This window comes from Magallana gigas, chromosome 7 (assembly GCF_963853765.1).
Source record: "Magallana gigas chromosome 7, xbMagGiga1.1, whole genome shotgun sequence".
Classification (NCBI taxonomy): Eukaryota; Metazoa; Mollusca; class Bivalvia; order Ostreida; family Ostreidae; genus Magallana; species Magallana gigas.
The window spans coordinates 26,306,641-26,333,196 of record NC_088859.1 but is presented as its reverse complement, the minus strand read 5'-3'; the positions used below and the strand labels follow the sequence as shown (position 1 = coordinate 26,333,196).

Sequence of the window (26,556 nt, the reverse complement as noted above, 5' to 3'; positions counted from 1 at the left end):
TCCCTAATCATATAAAAAAGAAACTCAAACAAAATTGTAGCATCATCTAGTATTTTATGAAAACAAATGGAAACAAGAAGCAGACAGAGGCGGCTAGGACACAGCATGGGTCATGAGGCGGGGACAGTTCCCTTCAGCATCCAGCTGTTACCTTTCTGGGCACAGTAGTCCTGTCAACAACAAAAAATACCTCCAATTAGATATATACACATACAAATAATAAAAAAGATCAAAATAAGATATTCTACATATATTTATATTAACATTCTACATATATTTTGTATGTAAAATTTGTGATTTATATTAAGGTCACAAAGTTGAAATCTGTTAAACTGCAATATTAACTCAAGTTGTGACTGAGTTTTTTTTTTGGATTTTGAGATATAAATCAAATTTGCAGGGAATGTTAATATTAGCATTGGATATTTATTATTTAATGGATGTACTCTCATATATGCAATGATGAGTGCACACATAATTTTTCATAATGCTCTGTTTATGGGTGTCATTCAATTTGTGTGCACACATCACTGCAGTTTTGAGACAACATTTTTCAATAAATATTCATTGCTTAATTGATTTATGAAAACCTTGATAAATAATTTTTGATTGTGGATAGAATGAGAAAACACACAAATAGGATAGCTCCTAGAAAGTAAGTTTAATCTTCTAAATATGGAAAAGATATACATGAACTTTTTAACGTGATACCTTGAGTAAAAGTTTTGTGTCCTGCTCAGAGAGAGTCATACCACAGCCATCCTCCACTGCCTTCACGAACTGCTTTCTGCTGATCTTATGACTAGAGGTAAAGTAATTCAGCAAAACAGTCCTCGCCTGTCAAACACGAATACATAGATTTTCAGTCTTAATTGAAACTTTTGAACACACCAAGAATTGCTGAAACATTTATTTAGATATGCTTCATGCTAGCATATACAATGTAAATATATATTGATCTTTATCTCAGTGTTCTGAGAAATTTATCATTCAAAATGCCACACTTAATCATGGATAAACAACTATCTGTTAGCAAGAAATTGTCTTTAAAAAAAACCCCTGGACAGAAGTTACTTGTAGAGAACTTACAGGGTCTAGGCTGTCACCCATTTTGGGTAAGGCAAACATTGGCTCTTGTTGAGTGTTTGGTGGCCACTACAAACATAAAGATGAAACATGAAGACAAATACCATCATTAGGTTCATTAAGCATTTGACATTATTTTAACGTCATCAAACAAAATGCCGATAATTCACTTTTAACCTTGTTGAAAAGTCTAATACTACTAGACACTATTTCAAAGTCTAAATATACAGAGAATTAACATCTTTTTCATCTGACCTGATTTTCAAGTTGCACCCCTCCAACATTTAAAATGGACTCCTCCAGAATCTTGTCAGACACCCCGAATGACAGAATGTGGCCTGGCGGACACTGAGCCAAATGCATTTGAAAAAGTCTTCTAAGTTCACTAGCACTGACCACGAATCTAGTGTAAAGTTTCTCCCTCACAAAGTTAAGCACTTCAAGTTTAAAATCTGCAGAGTTCAGATTGGAATTCTCCTCTATTGTTTTATCACAGTCAGAATTGGGGGTGACCTCCATTGTGCCATTGGAGTTTGGTAGTTTGGCAGACGACACTTCCATGGGTTCTTCACCTCGGGATAGAATGTCATCATGGTTTTCTAGATCCTGTTTAATGGTGTCCATCTCTTGATCGCTGTAGTCTGACAGAGACCGCCCACTTAAGGTTCTCTTTCGACGCGTGCCCGTAGAAGACCTGGAAGAATTTCTCCTCCGTCTCATCGGCTTTTCTCCAGGAGGAAAAACTGGATCTGTATTTTACAAATGACATTTTTATTTTATTTTAAGTAATTACCTCTACATGGTTTTAAATGTGCCAAAATTCAGAGAATTATTTTTAAAAACATTTTTAATAGAGTATTCTCATAATTGGGGATTTGTCAACAAATGCCGTTACCGGTAATTTGAAATTGTTATATTCTATTTTTTACGGGCAGTACCGTACCTTTGTCTTTGAACTTTTTCTCATGTTCCTTGGGGATTTTCAATTGCTTGGCCAAACCTTGGTATTTTGCATCCCATAACATTTTCTGCCTTTGAACAATATCCCCATATCTGTTATAGAAGGAGATATTAAGTCTAACCCTTGCTGGATTGTACTCATGTAATTTTGAGATTTTTTCTATAATAATATTTGGTGAAAGAACCTTTTAAGAACCAACTTGAAAAGAAAATTATATAACAACAATTTCAAATTTATCAAATAGAAATGAAAATTCATAAATTTTAATGACATCTTTACTCTACCTGGAAGTAAACTCGGAATCGTAAGAGAACAGAAATTCCCAGCCACAATTCACACGGATCCGAGAGATTTGTTCTAGGATTTCTTTCACATCTTCCGCAGGCAACTTGAAAGTGACATTGATTTCTCAACAATTTAGTACATTAAATGATGATTAATAAACAATGAGAGACTGGGCATACAAGTTATCTAGAAAGGTTAATACCTGTAATCACAAATGTTGTAGTACATGCATAAGTACCTTTCTTAATCCTTACCTTTACAATGGAAGCAATGTCCTTTCTAGTTACATGCCTTGACTGAGTAAATCTCCACATCTAAAAATTGAATAACAATCCATTAAATATAGATTAACTGACCGACCCTCCGAAGCACTGATAATAAAAGCGTATCTAAGTGTTGTGATATGACTACTTTTGACCTACCACATAATCTCTTCCTCTACACAGATGGTCTGCAGAGACCCCACTGTGTGGACTGGTGGCCTCTTTAGGGTACAAAATCTCACTGAAAAAAAATTGCATTTTATAAATTCAATCCTAACTATATGATCATACACAGAAACCAAAGCTAGCATGTCTTAGCATGTCTACATGTATATCAAAAGATATGCAAAGAATTATTTTTATCAATAAACCCAAAGAAAGAAGAGGACTTGTTACATATGAACACTGACCTCTTCACGACCCAGCAACCTTGTACTAACACCGCCACCTGTTGAAGGGATCTGAGGACCGCTGTTGCTTCTATACCCTGGGGGAGTAGAGCCAACAGCTGGCTAAACCGGATTACCTTAGCTGAAAGAAAATTCACAAATTAAATCATCAGGCAGTTAAGAATTAAATTATTCTACAAATAAATAATCAAACTATCCTTAAAATAAATATTTCTCTGAAGCACTACAAAAAAATCTGGGATAGAATGATGATGGGATTTTTTTTAAATTCATCACTTGATTAATTTTTCTGCAAACCTCCTCCTTACCATTTGTTAGAAGTGTTTTCACTTGGTCATGAAGAGGCATGGTCCTCAGTTGAATCAAAGACAACACATTACTTGGCATGGCAGGTTTCTCTCTGTTGAAATAAAAAGGAAAATTCGTTAAAAATTGCAATAGTTTCAATTACTTTTTAAATCTACTTCCACATATAAACAGGTATTTAAGCATTGAATTGGAATCAACAAAAAAAATGAAGAGGTCAAACTACAGCAGATAACTTACTCCTGTTCCGCGTCTGTCTCTGGCATAAGTGCCTGGAGGTATTCCCCGGGCTGTAGCTGGAACTCTGACAACTCGTCAGCCTTCCCAGCATACAACTGTAATCTTCTAGACTCGGCTCTTCCACTCTGATGGATTAAAAAGTAAAAACATAGATTTAACAAATAATGATAAGTAAAATGGCCTTTGAAGTCTCTAATTTAGAGTCAATTAACAGATGACAAAGTTATGTTGCTTAACACGTCTTCAATGATGATTTATGAAAAACTATTTCATAAAGCATCTTGTGTTCTAGATAATTTATTAGACAAAATTCAGTCTAATGTAAACTCAAAATAAAGAAGACAATGCAGTGCATACATTAATGTTGTTGTATTCCAGCTGCTGCCAAGTCTCCTCTTGTTGCTTTTTTTGTAGATAATCAAAGGAAGCCATTCTACGTGCCTTGGCCTCCTCGGATTCCTGATGGGCAAACTTTACTGTTACTGGCTTCACTTCCTCTTCCTCATCCTGTGAGGACTCACCTATAAAAAACACAACCATGAAAATGCCCTTTAGTTTCATAAAACTTATTACTCTTCAGTGTACTACCGGTAAGTTAAATGAAAAGGAAAACCACTTTGTATTTGGATCTTTTAGGTCTGTCTGACATTAATAATAAATAAAGCACGAAAAATTTCTTGTCACTACAAAGTCAATTGAAATAAAGAAAAATGTTGTTTATATATTTGTCAAAACAAAGATACATCTAAAAGCAACTGTTATATCTCGCTGTTATCAAAGTCAAATTTCCATTCAAAATTTAAAAACATGTTACAACTGTTGAATCATTAAAAGATGATGGAGCCAATTTCCATGGATAGTCAAATTTTTACACGTTTCAGGAGAGAACATAAATAGGCATTATGCCTGCTGTTCAATCCATTTCAATGTATCTATATACTTGAATAAAATACTTCTTAAAATTAAATTTTTACACGTTCATGGGGACGTTATTTCATGGAATAGCTTGACTGTATTTATAAACAATGAATTAAGCTTGTGTTCATAATTTGTTGAGGATGTAAATTTGGGGGTAAGGGGTGCACACAAAATCCATGAAAACTGAGCCACCATAAATTAGCATCTCCAAAAATTTGGAAAATAACAACTGACCACCATCTCCTGCTGGCCCAACATCTGTCTTTATCTTCTGGTCTGCTCTGTCCAGATAACTGAAACTTGGTCTCATCTGTACGATAGCGTGCAAAGGTGTCAGATGGAGTTCTCCTGCAAATCAGAGCTTAATAAATATATGCGGCTAACATGGATACCTATTTGTACTTTTAGCAGGTATGCATGAATGAAAATTTGATCCATTTTCTTTATATATCAAAGTGTATGAACTATGAGAATAGATATGCATAGAGCACATAAGGAACACATATTCATAATACATTCTTTGTTTAAGACTGGCTAATTTGTAAAATTGTAATGAAACAGGAATTGGACAAAAAATGTTGGAGGAATTGAATATCATGTGCAACTTTCCAAAAGCATTTAATAATGGCTATGAGCACATTTAAGTGCTGACTATCAATACTTTGCAAATTGTATACAAGTCTATGTTATTGATCATTGCAAGCAAACCACATTTATTCTTCAGAGTAAAATACATTTTATTTTCAATACATACCATCTTTGAAAATCCCTACTGCATATCTCCCTGACTTCTCTCCAGTAGAAAAAGAAGTTAAAACTTGTTTGTCCATTTTGTCACTAAAAAAATATAACCACCATTAAAGAAGGAAATCCAAAAATCTGGCATGTTAAATCTATGGAATGTGTACATCTCAAAACCTACTGCTCATCATTTACATGTGCTCAGAAAAGAGTCGGTGTATAGTTCTATGGCAGTAATTATCTGATTTGTCACTTTTAATAGTCAATAATAAAATTCCAAAAAATTGTTTACCAGAAAATGACACTTTTTAGATACTGTAGATAAATGTTTCTTTCATAATTTTCACATCATATTACATAAAAATAAACATGCATCGTCATTTTCAAATTAAGAGTTACCTTGAATAAAAAGAGTCGGCAGGGTTTCCACCAAAGGCACCGTCAACATTGAGAGCAATCTGCTCCCCCTTACTGCGGGCATAATGGTCACTTCTCATGTTAAGTGCACACTCTAATTCAAGCTAAAACATAGACAAAAATATCATCCCACATCTGAAGGAGAAGAATCTTTTCGACTTATTTTTTTCATAACTTCCTGAAATCATTCTTTTCTCAGTTTATAAAGATATCATTTCATCATAACTTCTTTTTTACACAATGACTAGTTTCCAGATACTATTGTAACTAGGTATTTATTTCCACTTGTTTTCTACATACCAAGCAGTCTGAACTTACTTTTTGCTGGACTGGTTTAACTCTAGCTGTCTGAATATCTATATCATCATATGTCATTCTCTCTGGCCGAACAGGATACTGCATGAAAAGTAATAAACATTGATCATAATGGGGTACATTTGACTTTCTTAATAATGATCATAATTTGAAAGAATTCAAACCTATTCTTTATGAAATATTTTAATAAAATAACACGCTATATGTCTAATGCATTTACCTGCAACAAGTAAAGATTTGCAGCAAGACTTTTGGACAGAAATACATCAACCTGAAAAAAGTATACCCATTGCTCATTGAGAGTAACATCACTATTTAAGTTATACATGTATTCCTATTTTTAAAATAGGACCAACAATAACAACAACAGCAAAAATATAATACTGTAAAACGAGAAAATTTGGCGCATACGTATTTTAGCGCAAACGCAAGTGCCAGTACATTAGCGCAATTATATTTTAGCGCATGCATCTTTTCTTTAAAAAAGAATACAAAAAATGTTATTGTTTGATAAACGATCACGCCCAAAATTTAGTTCTGTGTTCACTCAAGCACGTGAACACAACGACTTTGATTTCTATCTCGCATGTACGGAAAACTGTCGTTGAGAACAATACACTTACTTTTGTGTAAATCGTCAGTAGATAGATATGAAAACTTCATTTATTGGCGATGATGGTACACAAATTTGAGTTATCGGACTTTGAATTTAACGTGTCGACTTGGATAACACTAGAAGAGTCCCGAAACTAAAAGTGAAATCGAATGCTATATTTACCATGAGTTTCGATCATCATGAGAGAATCTTTTTCACAGTAATTTTACATTAAAATAACACAAAAAAATAGCTAGGTATCATCTTGTTATCTTTATATCCACTAATCAGAGATCAAAGAAATTATGATCAATCTTGTATTGTCAGCGTTAACGATCACCACGCTTAATCACATTTTCACCTTGAGGCGCTAAATGGAAGTGGCATGGGAAGAAGCCCAATTTTCAAGGTGCTAATGAGAGATATTAAAAAGCAATTAAAACTGAATTAATCAATCCTTGTTTAGGCACTTATACCCGGTAACCCATACCGTTTACCTGCGTAATTGTTTAAACAAACAGAACAGACAGCATCCGATATTTAAATGAACACTTCTATATAGCCTTAAAAATGGACTGACGTGATTGTTTTGCAACTTGAAGAAATTTGTTGGCGCACTATTAATTTTAGCGCTCAGAGGCAGTTGTGCCAAAGTCGCTAAAATTTGTAGTGCACCATATTTTCTCGTTTTACAGTAATGTGTTTTGTATATGGATACTATAAATATACATGTACATGTAAACTTATGAAACATGGAAATAAGTATATTATTTTCATTTTGGTGATTAAAGACAGATGTACTAGGTCAGCAATAGTATTAGAACATTTTTATTCTCTTGGATGTATTATCCAAAGATAATTTGCTAAATACCAGAACAACTTGGGCACAACTCATTGTTTGCTTGGTTGCCTCTCATACGGTTGTCAAACACCTATGCTTCAGATTATGCTTTTCTCATAAAAAAACGCATCAAGTCAGCCAAAAAGGCATGAATAAATATAACTTTTAAAATATTTTTATGCATTGAGTGATTGATTTTTGCACACTGGTGTTTACTTATGCTGCATTATATGCATCCAGAAATTAATAAATATAATCAATAAAATTATGTCTCAAAATGATGGTTGTATTCAAAATATGATATAGTACCAGTACATCTTATTCTTCAGAACCTCTACTTTCCATTTCTATCATTTGTGCTAAAGAACAAGTAAACACTTATGATACTTTGAAAGCTCAATCTGTCATACAAAGACTTGTTCCGGCAATTTTTTTCTTTCACTTTAACATATATTAATATCAAATATTTAAATTTGATTTTATACCAATGCATTTTTTTGGCTGTAATCATTTTTAATTTGCTTAGATACTTGGAATCAAAAGTAGAGAGTCGAAGGGAAAATGACATGTTTTGTTGATAAAACTAATGTTTCGTTATTATCAGCAACTTCCTTGATGCTTTTGATTTTAAGCTTTTTTAAAATGCCATCATGTTTGCACAATAAGTGACACATACAATGTAAAAAAAAGTTTATTAATGAAGTATGCATTCCATAGCACATGCCCTGTTTGACTTGGTGAGCTTTTTTCATCAGAAAACCTTATACCTATATGAACAAAAATTAACTCACATTTGGTAGGTCTCATAGGGGTATCAAACACGCAGAGTTTGATCACAGAATTGGACCAATGCAACAGTGGGCTGTACCCAACCTGTAGGTACTAACAGTTTTGGGGGTATGTCATGCCTTAAATTTGACAAAGGTCTTGTAGACCAAAGTACAAATCTGAGTGATATAACAGAAAAAAAATTCCAAACTATCTTTTTGACTTCAATCTAAAATTTCTGTTTATTGTCTTGGAGCTGACGGCATGTGGTGCAATAATACCGCAAGTACTTTAAAAGGACAGACATGGTATTCCTGGTGTTTATCACTAGAAAAATTGCACTGAATGTAGAAAAACAAGTAAAGTGTACTTGTTAAGTCAACTTAATGCATTTAAAACAACAGAAAATGAGTCTAACCTCATGCACAACCGGGTCCTCTTCTTCGTCCGCCATGTTGGACGGCATGCACTCTTCAGATAATTTGTTCTTAAATAAGTCGACTTCAAAAATAGTCATTTCATATTTTTTTAGTTTAATGGTTTTTATGAAGGAAGATTTGATTTATAAAACAAAGTTTAATGACATGATAAATGAGATATAAAAGCAGAATACATTTTTTAACTATTAATTCTTTGAACAAGTTAGCTAACTTTCACTTTCGTTTTCGGAACTTCTCTAGATTTTTCCACCATGTAAACAAGGAAGGAAGGAAAACAAACTACAACGACTTTCACGTGATTTCTTGTCACCATGAATTCATCAGAGAGAACTCCGTTGATTAACAGACGACCATCAATACCGGTATATCATTGTTTATGTTACTCTTATACGCTTTGTTGCCAGTTCCCCAAAGTATAGTTTGGATATTTTGACATGCCAATTCGTTAAACTTTGCATCTGCATCTGGTGGATGATCATGATCATCTCTATCTCTCTATATTGATATATTAGAAATAAATAAACTTGTTCATACAAAGTTATCAATTCAATAAAGTTTAGCATGATGCGTAAAAAACACAATTTTGACTGTTTCATCCGACTAGCATAATAATTTTATTCATTCAAGAGGTTATCTTTTGGGTACAGTAAAGCTAAAATGCAGAACACTGCAATGATCTGCCAAATTTACAGTTCAACTCTCATTCTTGCTGCAGATCTAAAATTCTGCTGGAAAACATAGTTTAATAACATTCCATATATTAACTTACTAAGCTACATTTCTTCACAAAAAAATGTCATACGCTGATCAGCTTATGTTGGTATGTTCCTATATTTTTCCTCCCAATCACTGTTGTTAAAGATTTCACCCAAGCACAGTTGTTGTTAGAGAAAAACTACCATTCTGAAATATTCTTTAGGTAAACCAATCAATGGAGGAAGAAGAATCTGATTCAGAGGAAAACAAAGCAAATGTTAGCGAGAAAATCCTCTCGGGAGATTATGAGGTGTGTATTAATTAATCAGTTCATTACCGTAATTTGCATTTATAAGTATTTATATTAATAATATAATTATAATACATGTAGCCTATAATCGATGGATATCTGTGTCAAAAGTCAACAAAAAAAGTCGACTTTTTCCTAATTCATTAATTCATATTAAACTTTGTTTTCTTTTTTCTAGAGCCTGGATTATGATGTTTGTGAAAACGATTTGTATCAGTTGGAGGAAAGGAAGAAATCTGTGAAGGTGGGCCTATACTAATTTTAATTTGCGTCGATTTTAATAATATTCCACTTTTAAAAATTTACAATTTTCTGTATTTATATGTTTCGTGTTGGTTTAAATTTCAAGATCGTAAAATATTTAGTTGTTCGTCTTAGTGATGCTACTTTATGATACATTTTCACAATATTACTGATGGCATCTAGGAAAATTCTTTAATTATGTATGTAAATTCATGATAAAACAAATTGCAACATTATGTACAGTATGTTTTCAAATTTATTGAAGATTTTAATCTAACAATAAGTAAAACATAATGACGATGATGTACTAAGTTATACCCTCTTGTTTTTGGACAGGAAATAATGATTATCGAGATGTTGAGATGGCTGGTCATGTTTTTCGTCGGACTTTTGACCGGATTAGTGGCAAGTTTGATAGACTTCTGTGTCATTCAATCTACAGATCTCAAGTTCAGCATCATCAAAAAGTGTATCCTTTTGATAACATAGACTGTGCAGACTTTTGTCTACCGGAAAAAATGTGTTTATCATCAATTTTATAGCAAATCCAAGATATATATTTAATAATAACTCTCAAAGTTTATAAAATGTACTTGATTTGCAAGATCTAGAATTTTTTTTAGTCTGTTTACATAGATATGCGTCAATCACTGAAATAATGCTAAACTACAAAACATTTTGTTAAATTTCAAGAAAAATTTGGAAAGCAACATTATACTTCATTCTCAACAGTTAACATTTGTCCTAAGAATTTGTACATATTTATTAATTCCAAGGATTACGAATTTTAATCAATGATATATTTTTTTCGTCTTTTTAAAAAGTTATGTTATATCAGTTTGTGAACTTGTGAAAAAGCATTGATTTCTCTTGACCAGCAAAGATGTAGACAAATGTGTGGACAACAAGTGTATGGAGGTCCCCCTCCTTGTGTGGGTGGGGATCAATGGGGGCCTAGTCATTGTAGCCTCCATCTTGACAGCTTGTTTTGAGGTACAACTATTGTAGATTTATTATTTTGTGCAAGTACTGAATTTCACATTTCTGCTATAATCAGATAGCAAAAATGTTGGAGTACCCATAGAGTTTTACTTCATTTCATATACTGGTACAGTAGATTATAACTGTCTAGACAATAATGGCAAGAAATGAAATCTGCAAGGAGTGCTTCTCACAATTCTATGTGAATATTTACTCCTCAAGTTTTATTAGGAATCTACAGTTACCTACTTAACATGTGTTCTTTAGACCATTTTATAGGTATTTATGAAGGATCCTGACCATTCCTAACTACATATTGTTCATTTCATATGACTTTCTTGACTGCCTTGATACTTTAATTGGAAAAATTAATGTAGCCTGCATGCCAATTTTTTGAAATTTTACTACTTTTTTTCTCCTCCTAGCCTGTTGCTGCAGGAAGTGGAATCCCCCAAATCAAGTGCTACCTTAATGGAGTCAAGGTTCCGCATGTTGTGCGTCTAAAGACCATTGTTGTCAAGGTCATTGGGGTCATCTTTTCAGTGGCTGGAGGACTCATCATTGGGAAGGTATGTCTGTGGAACATTGTATCAGATTTCCAATTGCTAGTTAAAAAAAAAAACATTTGGTACCGGTAATCACTGGGTGCCTGTTTTCAATAGTCACATGTTTACATATTAGAATAATTGAAAATTTATAGCATACTTTAAAAACTTTTATGTGTACTTCTTTAAGCTTCTGTTTATGAGGCTGGTACATGAATTGTCAACTGTTAAGGTCCCTGTCCCATTTAGAAGTGTCCTAGGTAGGACCAAAGTTCCGAAAAAAGGTTGAGTTGTGTACATTTCAATGATAAATACTCTTCACATGCACCTGTAATTGAATATTCTTTCCAGAAAGCAAGAAGATAGCTGACAAATTGCAAAATTCATGACTCTTTGAAAAAGAGTTTGAGCATATTAAGTGATAGATTCAAAAGAGCTTTTTAAAATATGTTATAAATATATTCTGACCCAAAATGATTACTAGGAGAATTAGATGACTTGTGTTTACTGTAATGCACAAACAGAGCAAGCACTGCTATACAGACCCCTGTAGTAATAGATTTGAAAAGTTCACTTGAATTATGATAGCCTTATGGACTCTGAGGTATATTATTTGGTATCATCCCACAGGAAGGACCCATGATTCATTCTGGAGCTGTCATAGCAGCAGGGATCTCTCAAGGCAGATCAGACACATTCAGGAAATTTGATTTAAGAGTAAGTATTTATGTGCCTGCACTTTAAATTACATATAGTTGTAGAAATTTATTGCCTTTTATTGTGTATTGATTGCTTTGTATTGTGTTTTGAAACATTAAACAGTGTATCTTACTTATAAGTGCCCAATACTGCTTTGTGAGTATAGTCATTTGTTTGATGCGTCTCCACAAAATCTGAGTAAACAAATTTGTTTTATGCCCATACATGTATACTAAGTTTAATCAGTGTCTTGCAAGCTTTAATTCAGAGCTTATAATGAAGCAGTGCATGACTATGCAAAGACTTAAAAACATTTTACTCTTTTATATAATGAAGAAAAAACAGTATTCATATGGACATCATGGAAACACAAATGGATGCATGTACCTCTTATTGTATCAGTAGTTTTATTCAAACAAAAAAACCCTGATTAGATGCAAACATGCATGTAAACTAACTTAGTGTGACAATAGTGCATTGGGTGATAACATACAGACAATGAATAAATGCAAAATTAATTGTTCTTTCAGATATTTGAATTTTTTCGATCGGATACAGAGAAACGTGACTTTGTGGCCGGAGGAGCAGCCGCAGGAGTGTCCGCTGCCTTTGGGGCTCCAGTAGGGGGAGTTTTATTCAGTCTCGAAGAAGGTGCTAGTTTTTGGAACCAAGCGTTAGCATGGAGAATAGTAAGTGCCTACAGCTCACCTTTCTATACAAATGCTTAGCAATGTTGTTGAAGGAAGAATAGATCATATCCAATTTTTCAGACATGCTTTTTGTCAAAATAAAGATAGACATCACTCCATACCATATACATTTAATCTTCATTAAATTTTGTTACTAAATTAAAAGTTTAGCTTTCGTTAAAGCATCAACAAGTCATCAGTGTGAGATTTTTAAAACAATTCTTTTGACCAAATATTGTTTATTTTATAGAACTTGAAGATAATGATTACGGTAGGCTTGAGCTACCTCATGATATGATATGTATCACGATATATTATGTGATACATCATGTATCACGATATAGTTGTCAACTATAAATAAACTGGTATCTATGTTGCCTACCTCTATAAGAAATAGTACTGCATGAGGAAAATATGTCAACTATTTACAAAATCAATTGACAAACTGTAGAGATATAAAATTCAATTGATTAGAATAAAATGAACAAATTATTTCTAACTTTGATTGAGATTTCTTAATGTGTTCATGTTATGTATACTATGTAACTATTCTAGAAAGTGAATGAACTTTAACTCACACTGTGTATTAGGATACGCAGGCAACGATACGATAGGTGTATCGTGGGCACCCATCTATATATCGCCGTATCGTTACACTTCTTATAATGATATTGTACAGTATACTTTCATGTTAAAATCTTAAAGTGGTGCATTCTTTCTTAAATGATGTATGAATGTGTGGAATTGCAGATTTTATTAGAGATTAGAATGCACCATTTTCACTGGTAACCCTCTTTCTTCAATGTGAGCTAGAATAATCGATTTATGCCTCATGTTTATACTCGTACTTTCAAGTTTCTATGGAGATGTTTATATCTACAAAAATGAAACCCACACAAAAATTTCAGTGTTTACAGTTCACTAAAATTTATAGCCCTCCACAATTTTGACTTATTTCAGATAAATTGTATAATAGTATTACAAACCAACTTTGTTTATTTGTATGTACAAGGTTTCTTTGTTTATTTTTAGTTTTTTGCCTCTATGGTGTCCACTTTTACCCTGAACGTCATACAGAGCTACATTAAGGGTATACCCTGGGATTTGTCATATCCTGGATTGTTCAACTTTGGAAGTTTTGATGTAAGTACTAAAATGGTTTGTGATCTCAATCTCTCTCTCTCTCTCTCTCTCTCTCTCTCTCTCTCTCTCTCTCTCTCTCTCTCTCTCTCTCTCTCTCTCTCTCTCTCAGCTGTACTTACCTCTCTAAAATGAGTAGTTAAAACCATTTGACTGTAAAGACTAGGTATATAATGGTGACATTAAAAGACTTTCTGATAGTGTGAGAATTTGTGATCAGATTGATAGTATGTTTGATTCATATCTACATACCTGGTAATATTTATAGGTTTGTAATTAATATTCCCAAGATTCTTGAGCAACCTTTGCTCGCAGATGTATATTTTTGCAAATCAATTGTAATAAATGGGGGATGGAAATAAATTGAACACTTTTTTGCTGAAACTAATTGTTGTGAAAAAAGTTATCTTGTAACTATATGTATGTTTTTTCCTTCAATTTTTAGACTACATCCTATTCTGCATTTGAAATTCCAATTTTTATACTAATGGGAGTGTTAGGTAAGACAGCATGCACAGGATGAATTAACTGATTTGAAATTTGAATTTGATTTTTAATAAAGTGATTGCTTGACTTTTACATTACCATTAAACTTGCTTTATTTAAGCTAACATGTTATGCATTTTGTTAGGTGGTCTTTTTGGAGCTTTGTTTAACCAGCTTAACTACTTGTTAACAAAATTCAGAAGAAGGCAAGTGTTGTTTTTGTTTTTCTCTACCATCATTTGTTATTCACAGATGATTTCATCTCTAAGTCTGTTGTTGATATATAATGGATGAAATTAGAGGCCTGCAAAATTCCTTATCTTTCTAAAACAAATGAGCACCTTTTAATATGAACAGGCTGGCCTCTGTTTTCATGGTCCAACAATTTTTTGGAAAAATTTGTTTTGTCAAATTTTTTTGCATCTTTAGATAGTTCTCAACGTTTTTTGGTATTCAGGAACATAAAATCTTAGCCCACCCATCCTCCCCCCCCCCCCCTTGAAAAAGTCAAGGAGAACTATATTATTAACAGCTAATGTATTTATAAAGTTATATTTACTTGTATTAAAAATTATTAAAAACAGCCTATATATACATGTACTGTGTTTAAAAAAAATGTTACCTGACAGTTATACATGTAATACTCACCGCAAAGATTGAGTATTTTTTGCTAGCGTAATATTCTCTGCAGGTACATAAACAAGAGTCGGGACCGAGTGCTGGAGGCCATGATTGTGGCCATCATCACTGCCACTGTAGGATACATCTCCCTGTACTTTAATAACAGCTGTAGTCCCATGGTACAGGACACCAAAGATAACACTGTACAGGTAATGGAGTACAAATGGGAAATCTAATGATTAATCTTTTTTCTGTTCTTTGCATCAGGTATTGACACTGTAAACCAACTTTAATTCACAAGCAAGAAAATGTATTGATTAATGTTCACTAAAGCTTTTTTTCTTTCTGTTCTCTTCATCAGGTATTGATGCTGTAAACTTTTATTCACAAACAAGAAAATTTATCAAGGTTCACAAGAGTCTCATTGTCATGAAAATTTATTACTGCAAACCAGCCTTTTTTTCATATGGTTGTTATACAACACTAAATTTACATAAAAATTAGTCATTGCGAACAAGTTTATTGCTAGTAAATCGCAAAATAATGTCATCGCAAATAAAAGTTTACCGTATTCATATGTTTAGGAGCTAGGTTTCTCTGGTAAGGTTAATGTTGGATAATTGCCTCCCTTCCTCCATTAGTACTACAGGCATACCATATGTCTTAATTGTGTGGGCTATTTATCTTCTGATTTAGCAATACCGTAATTGAAAAATATGAATAATACAGGTGCAATTTTCATGTAAAGATTTACGTACTTAGTAATGCCTTTAATATTCAGGTTTACTGCAATGATGGCCAATACAGTTCGACAGCCACCATTTTGTTTCAATCTCCTGAGGACAGTGTTAAGAGCCTGTTCCATGAGTCTAAAGGTCTGTTCATATAGTTTTCTTATCAGCTAGATCAAAAGATACATGTTAAAATTGAAGACCTTTGACTTTGTAGCTATTAATGATGAGTCCTTGTATTTGCCAGTAGTTTAACGTTTATGCTATTATTTCGAAACAGACAATGTTCATATAAGTACTGTTTACAGGGAAATATTGGCCCCCGTTTTATATTTGCTCCTTTCGCCCTCATTGTCAGCAGGCAAATTTAAGACTGGGCGAATTCAAATCAATTTTTAAATAGTTGTGTTAATTAGAAAGAGTATCAATTTCCAACTATATTTGGGCGAATTTAAGACAGGGTGAAATTGTCTGCAAGTATAAAAGGGCTAAAAATACATGGGGCGAAAATAACCCTGAATACAGTATTCTGCATATTAATTCAATTTTACAATATCATGAACAAATGAGAAATTTTCTGTCACATGAATAATTGTTGGTTCACAGTATTCAAACTTTATGAAAGATTTTCTCTTGTATATATACAGTTACTTGTGTACAGGAATGTTTTGTTTCTGTGTCCTGTAGGAATGTACTCCCCCTCCACCTTGATTGTCTACTGTCTGTGTGTGTTCATACTGGCCTGCTGGACCTATGGACTCTATGTCCCCAGCGGACTTTTTATTCCGGGTCTCTTGGTTGGGGCGGCATGGGGGAGGTTTGTCGGACTGTGCCTAAACTACATATTCCCTGATGTGGTGAGATTAGTTTTAAATTCACGGAATCAATTTTTTTACATTTCATTTTTTGTTTATTTTGCTATAATCAGTAAAATAATTTTTTGTTCATCAAAATTCATCAAAATTTCAGAACTATAAGTCATATTTCAAACTACCAGTATATCATACCATGAAATGGTTCAAACAAGATTAAGAAATAAAGATCTTTTATATTCAGGCATTGATTTCTGATTATGATTCCGTAGACTTTAAAGTTTATTAATGTTTTTTAGGGTTGGGTGGATTTTGGGAAGTATTCACTGATAGGAGCAGCTGCTCAGCTAGGTAAGTATCATTATTTTTTTCCAATTTCCATTTTTCAATTCCCTTTCTCAATAAAAATTGAATATGAATGTTTAAAAGAAATCAGATATAAAATGAATTCACACTTACATATTTGTAGGAGGAATTGTAAGAATGACGATCAGTTTAACTGTCATCATTATGGAAGCCACAGGAAATATCACGTTTGGTTTGCCTATCATGATTGTTCTCATAGTGGCCAAGTGGGTGGGAGACATCTTTAATGAGGTAGATATGAGAGGATATCTATACAAAATAGTTATTACCGGTAAATGTGAATACAACTGTATGTTCACTGTTTAGTACCGTAGATTGGGTTATACAACAATCGTTTCAATTTCACCATAATTATTCACGCTTTGGGTTTTTTCATGTGAAATTTTAACTTCTGTGAGTGAATTGATGATACCAGTATCCATTACTATGCACTGAAACTGTATAGAAACTACTGGTCAAAATTAATTTAAAAACAACATCTCCGAAAAATATCAACAATTGGATGTTGCAGGGAACTGAGAGTTTTCTTTTAATGTTTTAGCATTGATGCTAAAACATACCTTCATTTTAACACAATAACACATAGAACTTGACTTTGTGGAATTTAATTAAGCTGTTAGTTGTATCTTGTCTACTGTTGACTTTTTTAAAGCAATAAATAAATTCTTTATACATGTACATTATGAAGTCAAATGACCATTTATATGATGTAAACTTGTAAAAACACATGAATTTAGTAATATATGACCTGGCACATATTAATTTCTTTGCAGGGTATCTATGACATGCACATTCACATACAGGGGGTACCTATCCTGGGCTGGGAACCCTCCTCTGTTTTAACAAACCTGTCTGCCAAGTGAGTACATATGTTTCATTTTTTTTTAAAGTTCAGAACAAACACAAATTATGTATTCCCATAGTGTTCAGAACATTGAGAAATCCATTAGTTAATCTATATCAATTAACATGTACAACTAAATTGGGGGTTTTACTTCAAATGTTCAAGCTCATAGAACTTTAATGTAAACATCAATATCATTCATTTTATTTATTGTAAGATTTTATCTATTATTGTTTTATATTTAAGGAGTTTAAATCAGATTGAAGTTCATGTATCTCTAAAGAATAAGAGCTTTAATCAACACTGAGAACAGATATCAAATCAAATAATGCACTGTTGTTCTTTGTTGAAATAAAATGTATTTGGAATTGGCAAGAAGATGCATTAATTGTAAGTACCTGGTGAAATAAGTTCCTTTTCATTATTGCAACATAGGGAGGTGATGAGTCACCCAGTTTCTGTGTTCAATATGAGAGAGTCGGTAGGGAGAGTAATGGAGGTGCTCAAAACTGAAACTCACAATGGCTTCCCTGTGGTGGAGGATTATATTCCAAATCCCTTAGATGTAAGTTCTCATGTATTCATGATTTACCAAGAAATAAATGTTGGCATCCCTTAAATAGCATAATATTTATGCACATGTATTAATAATTATTGTGAATATTGTATTTAAGCTACAAATATCCTGGTCAAGGCACCAATTCTTTTCTCAAATACAAAATTTTCACAAAAGGTCATATTGAATTTAAAAAAACATTGGGTTAAAACACATTGATGTAATTTTTCAAGATGATTTTGGTAAAATTTTATTGAATTTACAAAAATATGAAGTTTTATAATAATACATCAATGATTAGGGTATCTTATATGCCATTGTAAATTTTATGTATTAAAAAAACTTTCTTTTCTTTCAGTCATCAATAAATGAAGAAATGTCTTTTGGAACATACAGAGGATTGATATTAAGATCACAATTAATAGTTCTTTTAAAACAAAGGGTAAAAACATCATTATCAAAATGTAACAGCACAAAATATACACGTTTACTTGCTTTTCATATACTTATTTTTCTTTGAAAGGTAGTTTTGTGAAAAATGTTAATAACTAACAGTGATTGAGGTGGTTTATTTGTAATTGCTGTATATTAATTTCTTTCTTTTATAAAATTAAGGTTATATTTTCAGGTGTTTGGAGATAATATTGACCAATTCTACAATTTATCAACAAAAGATTTTAGGGACGCATACCCAAAATTTACTCCAATTAGAGTAAGTATTGTAAATCCTATCTTAAGCAGTTGGCACATTAATTTCTGTTAAATGTATTAATGTAGTACTATTTCAATTTTGTTGTTCTCCATTCTAGAAGATGGTTTCTTTGACAACAGTCTATGAAAGTCATTCAATTTGATGAAAAATGGAATGTATTTGAGATGTGTTATTAGAAAAAACTTTTTGGATAAAGTATTTAAAATCTTGGATGTCTTTTTCTTCAGCAAATCCACGTCTCTCAGTATGAACGAGATAACTGTGAGATAAACTTAGAGCCGTACATGAATCCAGCAGCCTACTGTGTTACAGATGTAAGTACCACATGTTATTTGTCAACAAGAAATTGAATTTAACATAAAGAAAAACAAGGGAAGTACAAGAACATGGTTCATCAACATTTATAAGCAAAAACAACATTTTGTAATTTTATCAATTATTATGTTTCCTTTTCAAAACATAGATTTCAGCTGGTATTTTCAATTAGAAAATGACTGGTATCTACAAAAGAAAAAAAACATTGTCTCTTATATGGTTTCTTTGAGTGTGCTCTCTAGCTACATGTCATTTAATTTACGTGTATACTTTTTCATTTCACCACCCCATTTGTTCATGTTCACAAACATATATTAATTATAATTTGTCATTCCTTGATACATTTTGTTGAACAACAGTAGATTCATTACCAATTACAGGTATGTAATTTTGCCTTTTGAATTCTTTTATCTCTAGAATGCCTTATTCCCAAGGATTTTTAAGCTGTTTCGAGCACTTGGTCTTAGACATCTTGTAGTGGTGGACAAGCATCATCAGGTATGAATATGTAAATTAGTATTAGTGGGATGAAATTTGATTGGTCAAAAAGAGTTGCATATTATTTTCCATTTGAATACCTATAAATATTCACCAAGCACACTGGCACTAAAAACTTTTGTTATAGATAAAATTATTTTGACACCAATATAATTATAAGTAATAAGTTTAAGTAGAAAGATGTTGAACACTTTATAAAGTGTGTAAAAGTTACAATTTCAGGAACATAAGTAAACTTTTTTTATGGTGTGAAATTTGACAACAATGAGTGAACTTCTGAGTAATATTGAGGTTTCTGAAGTATTATAATTGCAATTTCATTTCAGGTTGTTGGCATGGTAACAAGAAAGGATCTTGCCAGGTACAAGGTTACAAGAAAGTTCTGGAAAGCCAGAATTGATGAACTGCTTATGTCCACTCGTTGATTTACTCAGAGGAAGGGAAGACCCTTGTAAAAAAAAGATTCATGCATCCTTGTCAAACAACAAAAGGACATGCAACTACACAATATTAAAAGGTGCCAAGTAAAATGTTTGTTCAATGTTCATTGTATTATTAATTGATTGATAATTATATGCATGCAACGTTTAATGACATTAAGCATTCTAAAACAAAAGACAATATGTTATGAACAATGTCTGTCTCATATTTGATCGTATGTTTTAATTAAGTGAAGTAAAAATTTGAATTGTTACTAAATTTTCATGACATATTATGCATATTTTATGTTCAAATATACTTTGCATTCAAAAGTTTTACATATTTACATGTACTTCCACATTTTTAAATCTTGACAGTTTAACGGGTACATATGCATTTGAAAAAGTTTTGATTGTTTTTTGAATTTCCAGATAGAAGAAGCATTGTTGCATAATTAGCACAATTTTACCCTTGGAAAGGTCATTGACCAATGTCAAGGTCAAATGATTATAAAAGGTCAAATTGAGTTTTATATCTTTCTTATAAAGGGGTAACTTTAACTTTAAATCATACATGATGCATATACTTTTCTGATCTGATATGTGAAGCAATTTATGACAATCAAGGTCAAACATGCAAAGTTCAAGGTAAAATTTAATAGCCAAGAAATTGGTTTTCAAAGGAAATGTCTGTTTATCTGCCAGTCTGTATATCTCTTTGCCTGTCCATCTGTATTTGTAGTTACATAGTATCTCACAGAGACTAATGCATATGTTTAGGGAGAAGTAGTATCAGTAATCATTACATTCCATCTTTCTATCCCTTTATCACTTTCCATTCATCTGTCTGTTCATCTGTATGATGATGACCTAAACTGTCTGGTCCATTACTTTGATGAGAGGAAATGTCAGAAGCTCATATTTGACAAAAAAGGTTGCCTGTGACCAGGGGGTATATTTCCTTTAACTGGGGTCATTGACAAAGGTCAAGATCAAAACTGCCACATTGTAATCAATACATGTACCTGGTAACTTATATAAAAGAGGCACCTTGGGGGTAATAATATGGTAGCTATTCTTGGACTTCTACTCACTTTCAAAAATATAAACCCTGCTAGTTCCCCCCAAAAAAGAGAGATAATAAAAAATAATTATTGATTTAATGTTATAAAATTTAAAGAATCTTCTCCCCAAAATTAAGGCTCAAGTGTGATTTGATTTAAGGTTCTCTACTAAATCAAGACTTGTACTTTGTCACAAAAAGTTTAAGATACTATGTCACATGATGGTAATTTTAAATGTTTTGTTAAATGGTTTGTACATGTAGCAATAGATTTTGTTGAATATCATCATAACTCAAGGCTTGTGAACCCAGATTGTGAGTTCAAATCTGCCAAGGACTTGTTCATATTTTCTGAATAAAATTTTGAAAATCATAATTTTTTATCTAAAGTTTAATTACATATATTTTGTCTATTCAACCTATACACTTATTATTATGCATTGTACTATCTGTAATTTTCTGCTGAATTTAGGTCCTATTTCAAGGTGTAGTGAGCCACCTTAACTATATAGCATTTTCTAACACTTTCTATATATTTCTGTTTAAACTTTAAAGGAATATGAAATTGTAACAAAATTAGTTGTTCAATTCAGTTTGTATTTTGATTTTAACTGAGGGCATTATAGTTACTGTAGTGATTTACATTTTAATGGCTTATTCTTACTATAAATATGTAAAAGAGCAAAGAGATATACATTTAGTTACATCTATGCATTTTAAAATCAATTATTTCCGACTGAGCATATATTAGTCATGACATTTATGTTATGTATTTTTTGTTTTCAAAATATGAGCATAATGTTTTGTTTTTTGTTTTTGTTTATTTGATTGGGGTTTTTTTCTGCAAGGGGGGTGGGGGTGGGAGTGCATGTGCCATATTTATTTTATGAAAAACCCAGATTGATAAATGTAGAGTAAAATCATAACATTTTTCTGGTGGTTTTTTTTCTTTATTTCATTTTTTTCTTTCCTCTTTTTGGCAGGGGGTATGCTTGCATGTAAAAAAAAAAAATAATAAAAAAAGAAGGAAAAATCAAGCATGTCTTAATTGTAAAGTAAAATTACATACAAACTTCTAGTGTGCTATCATCCATCCATGTTGAAAAACATAATAACTGCATAAGATATTTCATGTTGTTGTATTTTATTGTATTTATATCTTTAACTTTTTATGTTACTCATTAAAACAACCCTGTAAGTCTTTTGTTTATGTTCTTGTTTTTCAAAAAACTTTCAAGGAGTTTCAAATTGGAAAAAAAGTTTAAATGTATCATATGTGCTTCAACAGGAATTAAACTTCATTTTAAAAAATTGCGAAAGATGTGGTTTAAATTTAGAAATTTTTATTTATTTGTTGAATAATATAGGGGTTGTGATGGTTTAAACTCCCTTATCTATACCTATGGTAATATTTATTATGATATGTGCCTGTTAGTCACAAATTTACTAGATTTGGATTTTTTAATGGAAAACCTGTAGAGTTTTCTTGCTCAAGATTCTATATAGCTATTCCTTTCGTTTATGTTTTCAAGCCAGATGTTGATTTTTAATTATATCAATAATAGTTTACTTATGAAAATTATTTATTTTAAAAAAATCAAAATAATAAAACAAACATCGCAATAGTTCTTTTATCTGAAATATGCATGCCTACCTTCATATCCCGTGTTTTAAAATACCTATATAATTTAGCGCCGATGTGCCATAGTCATTAAGATTTATTGTGACGTCAAAAATAACATTCGGAACAACCTCGAATTTTTTGTAGAAGAAGCCTTTCATTACGTCATAATAAACAGATCATTCTTCGTTGTCAATAACGCTATCGCAAAGTAAAATATGAAAACTCCGCCACCATCTGGTAAGATTGCCGCAAGCCCCAATTCTCAAGAGAATACAAAGATAGAAAACAGTGATGTCCGACCTGTAGCGTTTTACATTCCGGTCAACGATTTGTCCGTCAATCAGTTGTCCGAGAGGAAAAAGAGTCGGACACAATCAAAAGATGGAGAAAATTCGGAACAGATGGGGGATACTTATAACTATAAGCTTAATCATGACGAAAAGATGTTGCAAGCTGATATTTTACATCAGGACCAATTAAACGAAAAGGGTTAGTAATTAGCTTACGCTTTCACTTGCCATAAATTCCGTTAGGTGGAATAGATATCCTCGTGATTTTCACAGTATGACCTTTTTGCACTAAGAATTTTAACTTTACAAAATCCCAAATATTTGAGAATACAATTAGAAACACAACAATGATGATAAATTACTTAATTCTTATCAGAGTAGATAGAAATATATTCTTTAACTTATTTGCAAAAATTGACACGAATGCTAACGTTATATATGAATAATGTTTTTTGTGTATTTTGCCAAATGGAAACTCGAAAAATATTTGCAAAAAACAAGCTTAATATTAATTTTCAGGAACAATTTGAAACATTAATAACCGCTACTGAGTTTGCTTGTTCATGACTGCAAGTTCTAAGTTTTGTAATGTATAATTCTATTAAATATAAATATAGAAGTAGTGCCGTGAGTAATTGTTTAAGATTGAATTGAATATACAGTTTCATAATGAAGAATTATTTAACTATCATCAATTTCTAACATTTGATTCCAAATGCAAAACATTGTCCCTCATGAACGTGGATATATGGAGGAAAGCAAAATTTAAATTAAAAAAAAAAAGTGATTTAAAAAATCATTATAGCTGCATATTTATGGGTGTCAAATGTTGCTTTGTTTTAAGTGAGAAGTCAAACGGCATTTGTGACCAATGCTATCAACCTCATAAAGTATAGCTTCATCTCCGCATCTTAAGCATGGGACCAAAACTTGATCTCATATTACTGCTTTGTGTCGCCTTTATTACCGTTGTAAGTTGGATCAAAGGTACAATTTGGATTGTTATTTTCACCAAGGCAAAAGCAATATGTATACAAAATTGTGGTACAGTTGATGACGTTTCATTAACCATTTATTCATGAATTAAAGCGTTTCTTTTTTTATCAAAATATAGGAGAGATGAGTAGAAAACACCAAGAAAAATACGAAAAGGCTAAATCTAAACGAGAAATGATCATTGAAAATTTAAGAAAGAAAAGTGAAGATAAAATTCTCCGTGCCGAAGAGAAACGCAAGAAAAGAATAGCCAAACAGAAAGAAAAACTGAAAGCCGTTGAGGAACGCTTGGCAAAGGTCCGATGTCGGAAAGAAACAATTGATCAGAATTTCCGAGAAAAGACAGTAACAAAGTTAGTGGAAGATGAAGAGAGACTCCGAACGTTACAGCAGAGCGATCTGCCACTTCGCGCCATATTTCGACGAGAAGAGATTTTGCGATATAGGCAGAAGTTGTACGAAGAGCGCCAACAATGCAAGGAACGCACTGTGAACAAGAATCAGTTTCTGTAGTGTGGCGTCTATAGGATTTGTTGTTGCCAAAATTGTATCTCCGACAGAAAATATGTTCTGTTTGAGAAAGAAAGAAGAATATATATTGCACAATATACTAGAAGTTTGGGAGAAAAAAACATTCTTGATCAGCAAAGGTTTGCAAAACACGATGAATATAGTATTTATACAGTTAAAGGTTAATTTACATACATAGATACATAATTGTAATGTTTCACTCTTGTACAACCTCATATAATTTCTGTTCAAGTTATGACTCGCTATGTGTATGAGTAACATTTTTTTTATCTTGATGCCATAATTTTATATGATACACTTAATTTAAGAAGAAATTTTCATGACTAATTTCTAATAAATTTTTCATTGCAAGCACGATGACTGAATCATTCTTGACTGAGTTTCTCCAAACATGTTGCACATTGCTACATCTTACATTTATCTTTGAGTCATCTTTAAAAGTAAAAAAAAAAATTGTTTGGATAGCTGTGTAATGGAATGGCAGACTCAGATTGATGGTTTGTTTTTTTTTTAAATGCAGCATGAATAGTAAATGTATTGTTCATTGAATTAAGCGTATAGCATTTTTTCCCCACTCTTTTCAACTATTACATTTTTCCTGTTTGCAATTCGCTTTTTAAATACATTTAAAAGAAAGCCAAGAACGTTTTCATCCTGCAGACGCCTCTCGGCAATGGAAACGCTATAATGTACCAACTAATACTAAAATAACCCTAACTACAACTAAATCACTCATCCGTATTTAAGTTTTTAATTTAAAGAATCAATAACTTATACCTTCTTTAGGTATATTTGAGAAAAAAAAAAGAATAAAAAAGCTCATTACTAGTATGTAAATTATTCCTACCAAAATGATTTTAACAAATTTTAACAAATCAAAAAAAAAATAATTTAAAATCACTTCATTTTTACTGTAGACACTACTTTATGTTTCAGATAATCAATTATTGTTCTTCATTTTTCATAAATAAAGAAGTTGGGTGGATAAGGCGTGTAAAATGCCCATACACGGTCGGACAAGCTACTGAAAAATTAAAATATTAATAAATCTGATATTTTTTTCAAAAAATCATTTAAAACAATATAAATTTTACATATCATTGATTTTTAACCTATAAACATTTTCAATACTTGGAATATGTTGACTCAAACAGGCGTATACGTATCAAAACCTGCAAATACTGTAATGTTTTAGAACTTCAAGGCATTTTCTTTATAGAGTGGGTCTGTGCTCCATATTTTTCTCATAGTCTAAATAAGGTCTATTGGAAAACAAACCGATTTCAATCAACAAAAACGTGGAGAGATGACTCACTAAACATTAAAAATATCATTTTGTATCCCAACAATCGAACGTTTTGAAAAATAATACGTCAGTAAATTCGTGGTCAAAGTCAGACATAGTATTTTAACAACCTACTTTGTTGTGTCTGAAATGGCTCAGAGGTTTGAATACGTACCTGACATAAGCTAACCTTAAATACCTAGGCTTTTTATGTGATGGGTTCGATACCACATAAATTTCTGGCAATATTGTTTTTTCTTATCTTTTGTTAAATATATTAAAAACTGAATATTGTTAGAAATTGTGATTTTGCAAACTTGTATTATAATATATTTGAATAGATTTAATTGGGAAAAAATAAATTCAAAATTGTATTTCACTACTAAACCGAATGGACATTTGCGCTATCTTATTCCCCCATCTTCTTTATATATTTATACAACACACGTTATGCAATATATGAATAACTTTATTTTCTCCCTCCAAAACGACAAGTGATGTGTTTAGCTTTGTACCGG

At 32.0% G+C, this 26,556-nt stretch overlaps 3 protein-coding genes across 4 annotated transcripts; 2 read left to right on the top strand and 1 right to left on the bottom strand.

Annotated features, from left to right (window-relative positions):
* Nucleotides 1-34: 34 nt before the first annotated feature.
* LOC105327819 (DNA-directed RNA polymerase III subunit RPC5) lies at nt 35-8,639 on the bottom strand. 2 transcript variants are annotated; one of them, XM_034456324.2, is made up of 19 exons: nt 8,565-8,598; nt 6,566-6,691; nt 6,163-6,213; nt 5,946-6,023; nt 5,610-5,731; nt 5,224-5,306; nt 4,704-4,817; nt 3,909-4,072; nt 3,552-3,676; nt 3,314-3,405; nt 3,006-3,126; nt 2,755-2,836; nt 2,587-2,646; nt 2,332-2,435; nt 2,030-2,139; nt 1,342-1,835; nt 1,090-1,155; nt 712-837; nt 35-170 (listed from the first exon to the last, which is right to left on the bottom strand). In XM_034456324.2, the coding sequence occupies exons 4-19, from the start codon at nt 6,000-6,002 to the stop codon at nt 111-113; spliced, it is 1,980 nt and encodes a 659-aa protein (XP_034312215.2). In that variant the 5' UTR covers nt 6,003-6,023; nt 6,163-6,213; nt 6,566-6,691; nt 8,565-8,598; the 3' UTR covers nt 35-110. The 2 variants fall into 2 exon arrangements, with proteins under 2 accessions (XP_034312215.2, XP_019922586.3); XM_020067027.3 differs by lacking the exon at nt 6,566-6,691 and having other exon boundaries at nt 8,565-8,639.
* Nucleotides 8,640-8,818: 179 nt separating this feature from the next.
* On the top strand, nt 8,819-21,371 carry LOC105327810 (H(+)/Cl(-) exchange transporter 7). The gene is made up of 23 exons (XM_011428442.4): nt 8,819-8,948; nt 9,506-9,592; nt 9,771-9,836; nt 10,172-10,304; nt 10,719-10,828; nt 11,242-11,385; nt 11,992-12,078; nt 12,591-12,749; nt 13,782-13,892; nt 14,335-14,389; nt 14,521-14,581; nt 15,067-15,205; nt 15,778-15,871; nt 16,415-16,584; nt 16,839-16,890; nt 17,009-17,136; nt 17,679-17,764; nt 18,185-18,314; nt 18,664-18,747; nt 18,934-19,017; nt 19,245-19,331; nt 19,750-19,830; nt 20,157-21,371. The coding sequence occupies exons 1-23, from the start codon at nt 8,898-8,900 to the stop codon at nt 20,253-20,255; spliced, it is 2,298 nt and encodes a 765-aa protein (XP_011426744.3). The 5' UTR covers nt 8,819-8,897; the 3' UTR covers nt 20,256-21,371.
* Nucleotides 21,372-23,098: 1,727 nt separating this feature from the next.
* Nucleotides 23,099-24,838, top strand: LOC105327827 (golgin subfamily A member 6-like protein 22). The gene is made up of 2 exons (XM_011428465.4): nt 23,099-23,425; nt 24,341-24,838. The coding sequence occupies exons 1-2, from the start codon at nt 23,152-23,154 to the stop codon at nt 24,733-24,735; spliced, it is 669 nt and encodes a 222-aa protein (XP_011426767.3). The 5' UTR covers nt 23,099-23,151; the 3' UTR covers nt 24,736-24,838.
* Nucleotides 24,839-26,556: the final 1,718 nt, after the last annotated feature.

Excerpts from the sequence above, each read along its gene's own strand:
- LOC105327819 (XM_020067027.3), bottom strand. The coding sequence starts at position 8,612 with ATGCCGTCCAACATGGCGGACGAAGAAGAGGACCCGGTTGTGCATGAG. Across the intron at positions 3,406-3,551 it reads GAGACAGACGCGGAACAGGA|AGAGAAACCTGCCATGCCAA; the intron begins GTAAGTTATCTG and ends TTATTTCAACAG. Across the intron at positions 2,436-2,586 it reads ACATTGCTTCCATTGTAAAG|TTGCCTGCGGAAGATGTGAA; the intron begins GTAAGGATTAAG and ends GTCACTTTCAAG.
- LOC105327827 (XM_011428465.4), top strand. The coding sequence starts at position 23,152 with ATGAAAACTCCGCCACCATCTGGTAAGATTGCCGCAAGCCCCAATTCT. Across the intron at positions 23,426-24,340 it reads GGACCAATTAAACGAAAAGG|GAGAGATGAGTAGAAAACAC; the intron begins GTTAGTAATTAG and ends ATCAAAATATAG.
- LOC105327810 (XM_011428442.4), top strand. The coding sequence starts at position 8,898 with ATGAATTCATCAGAGAGAACTCCGTTGATTAACAGACGACCATCAATA. Across the intron at positions 9,837-10,171 it reads AAAGGAAGAAATCTGTGAAG|GAAATAATGATTATCGAGAT; the intron begins GTGGGCCTATAC and ends GTTTTTGGACAG. Across the intron at positions 17,137-17,678 it reads TGGGAGACATCTTTAATGAG|GGTATCTATGACATGCACAT; the intron begins GTAGATATGAGA and ends ATTTCTTTGCAG.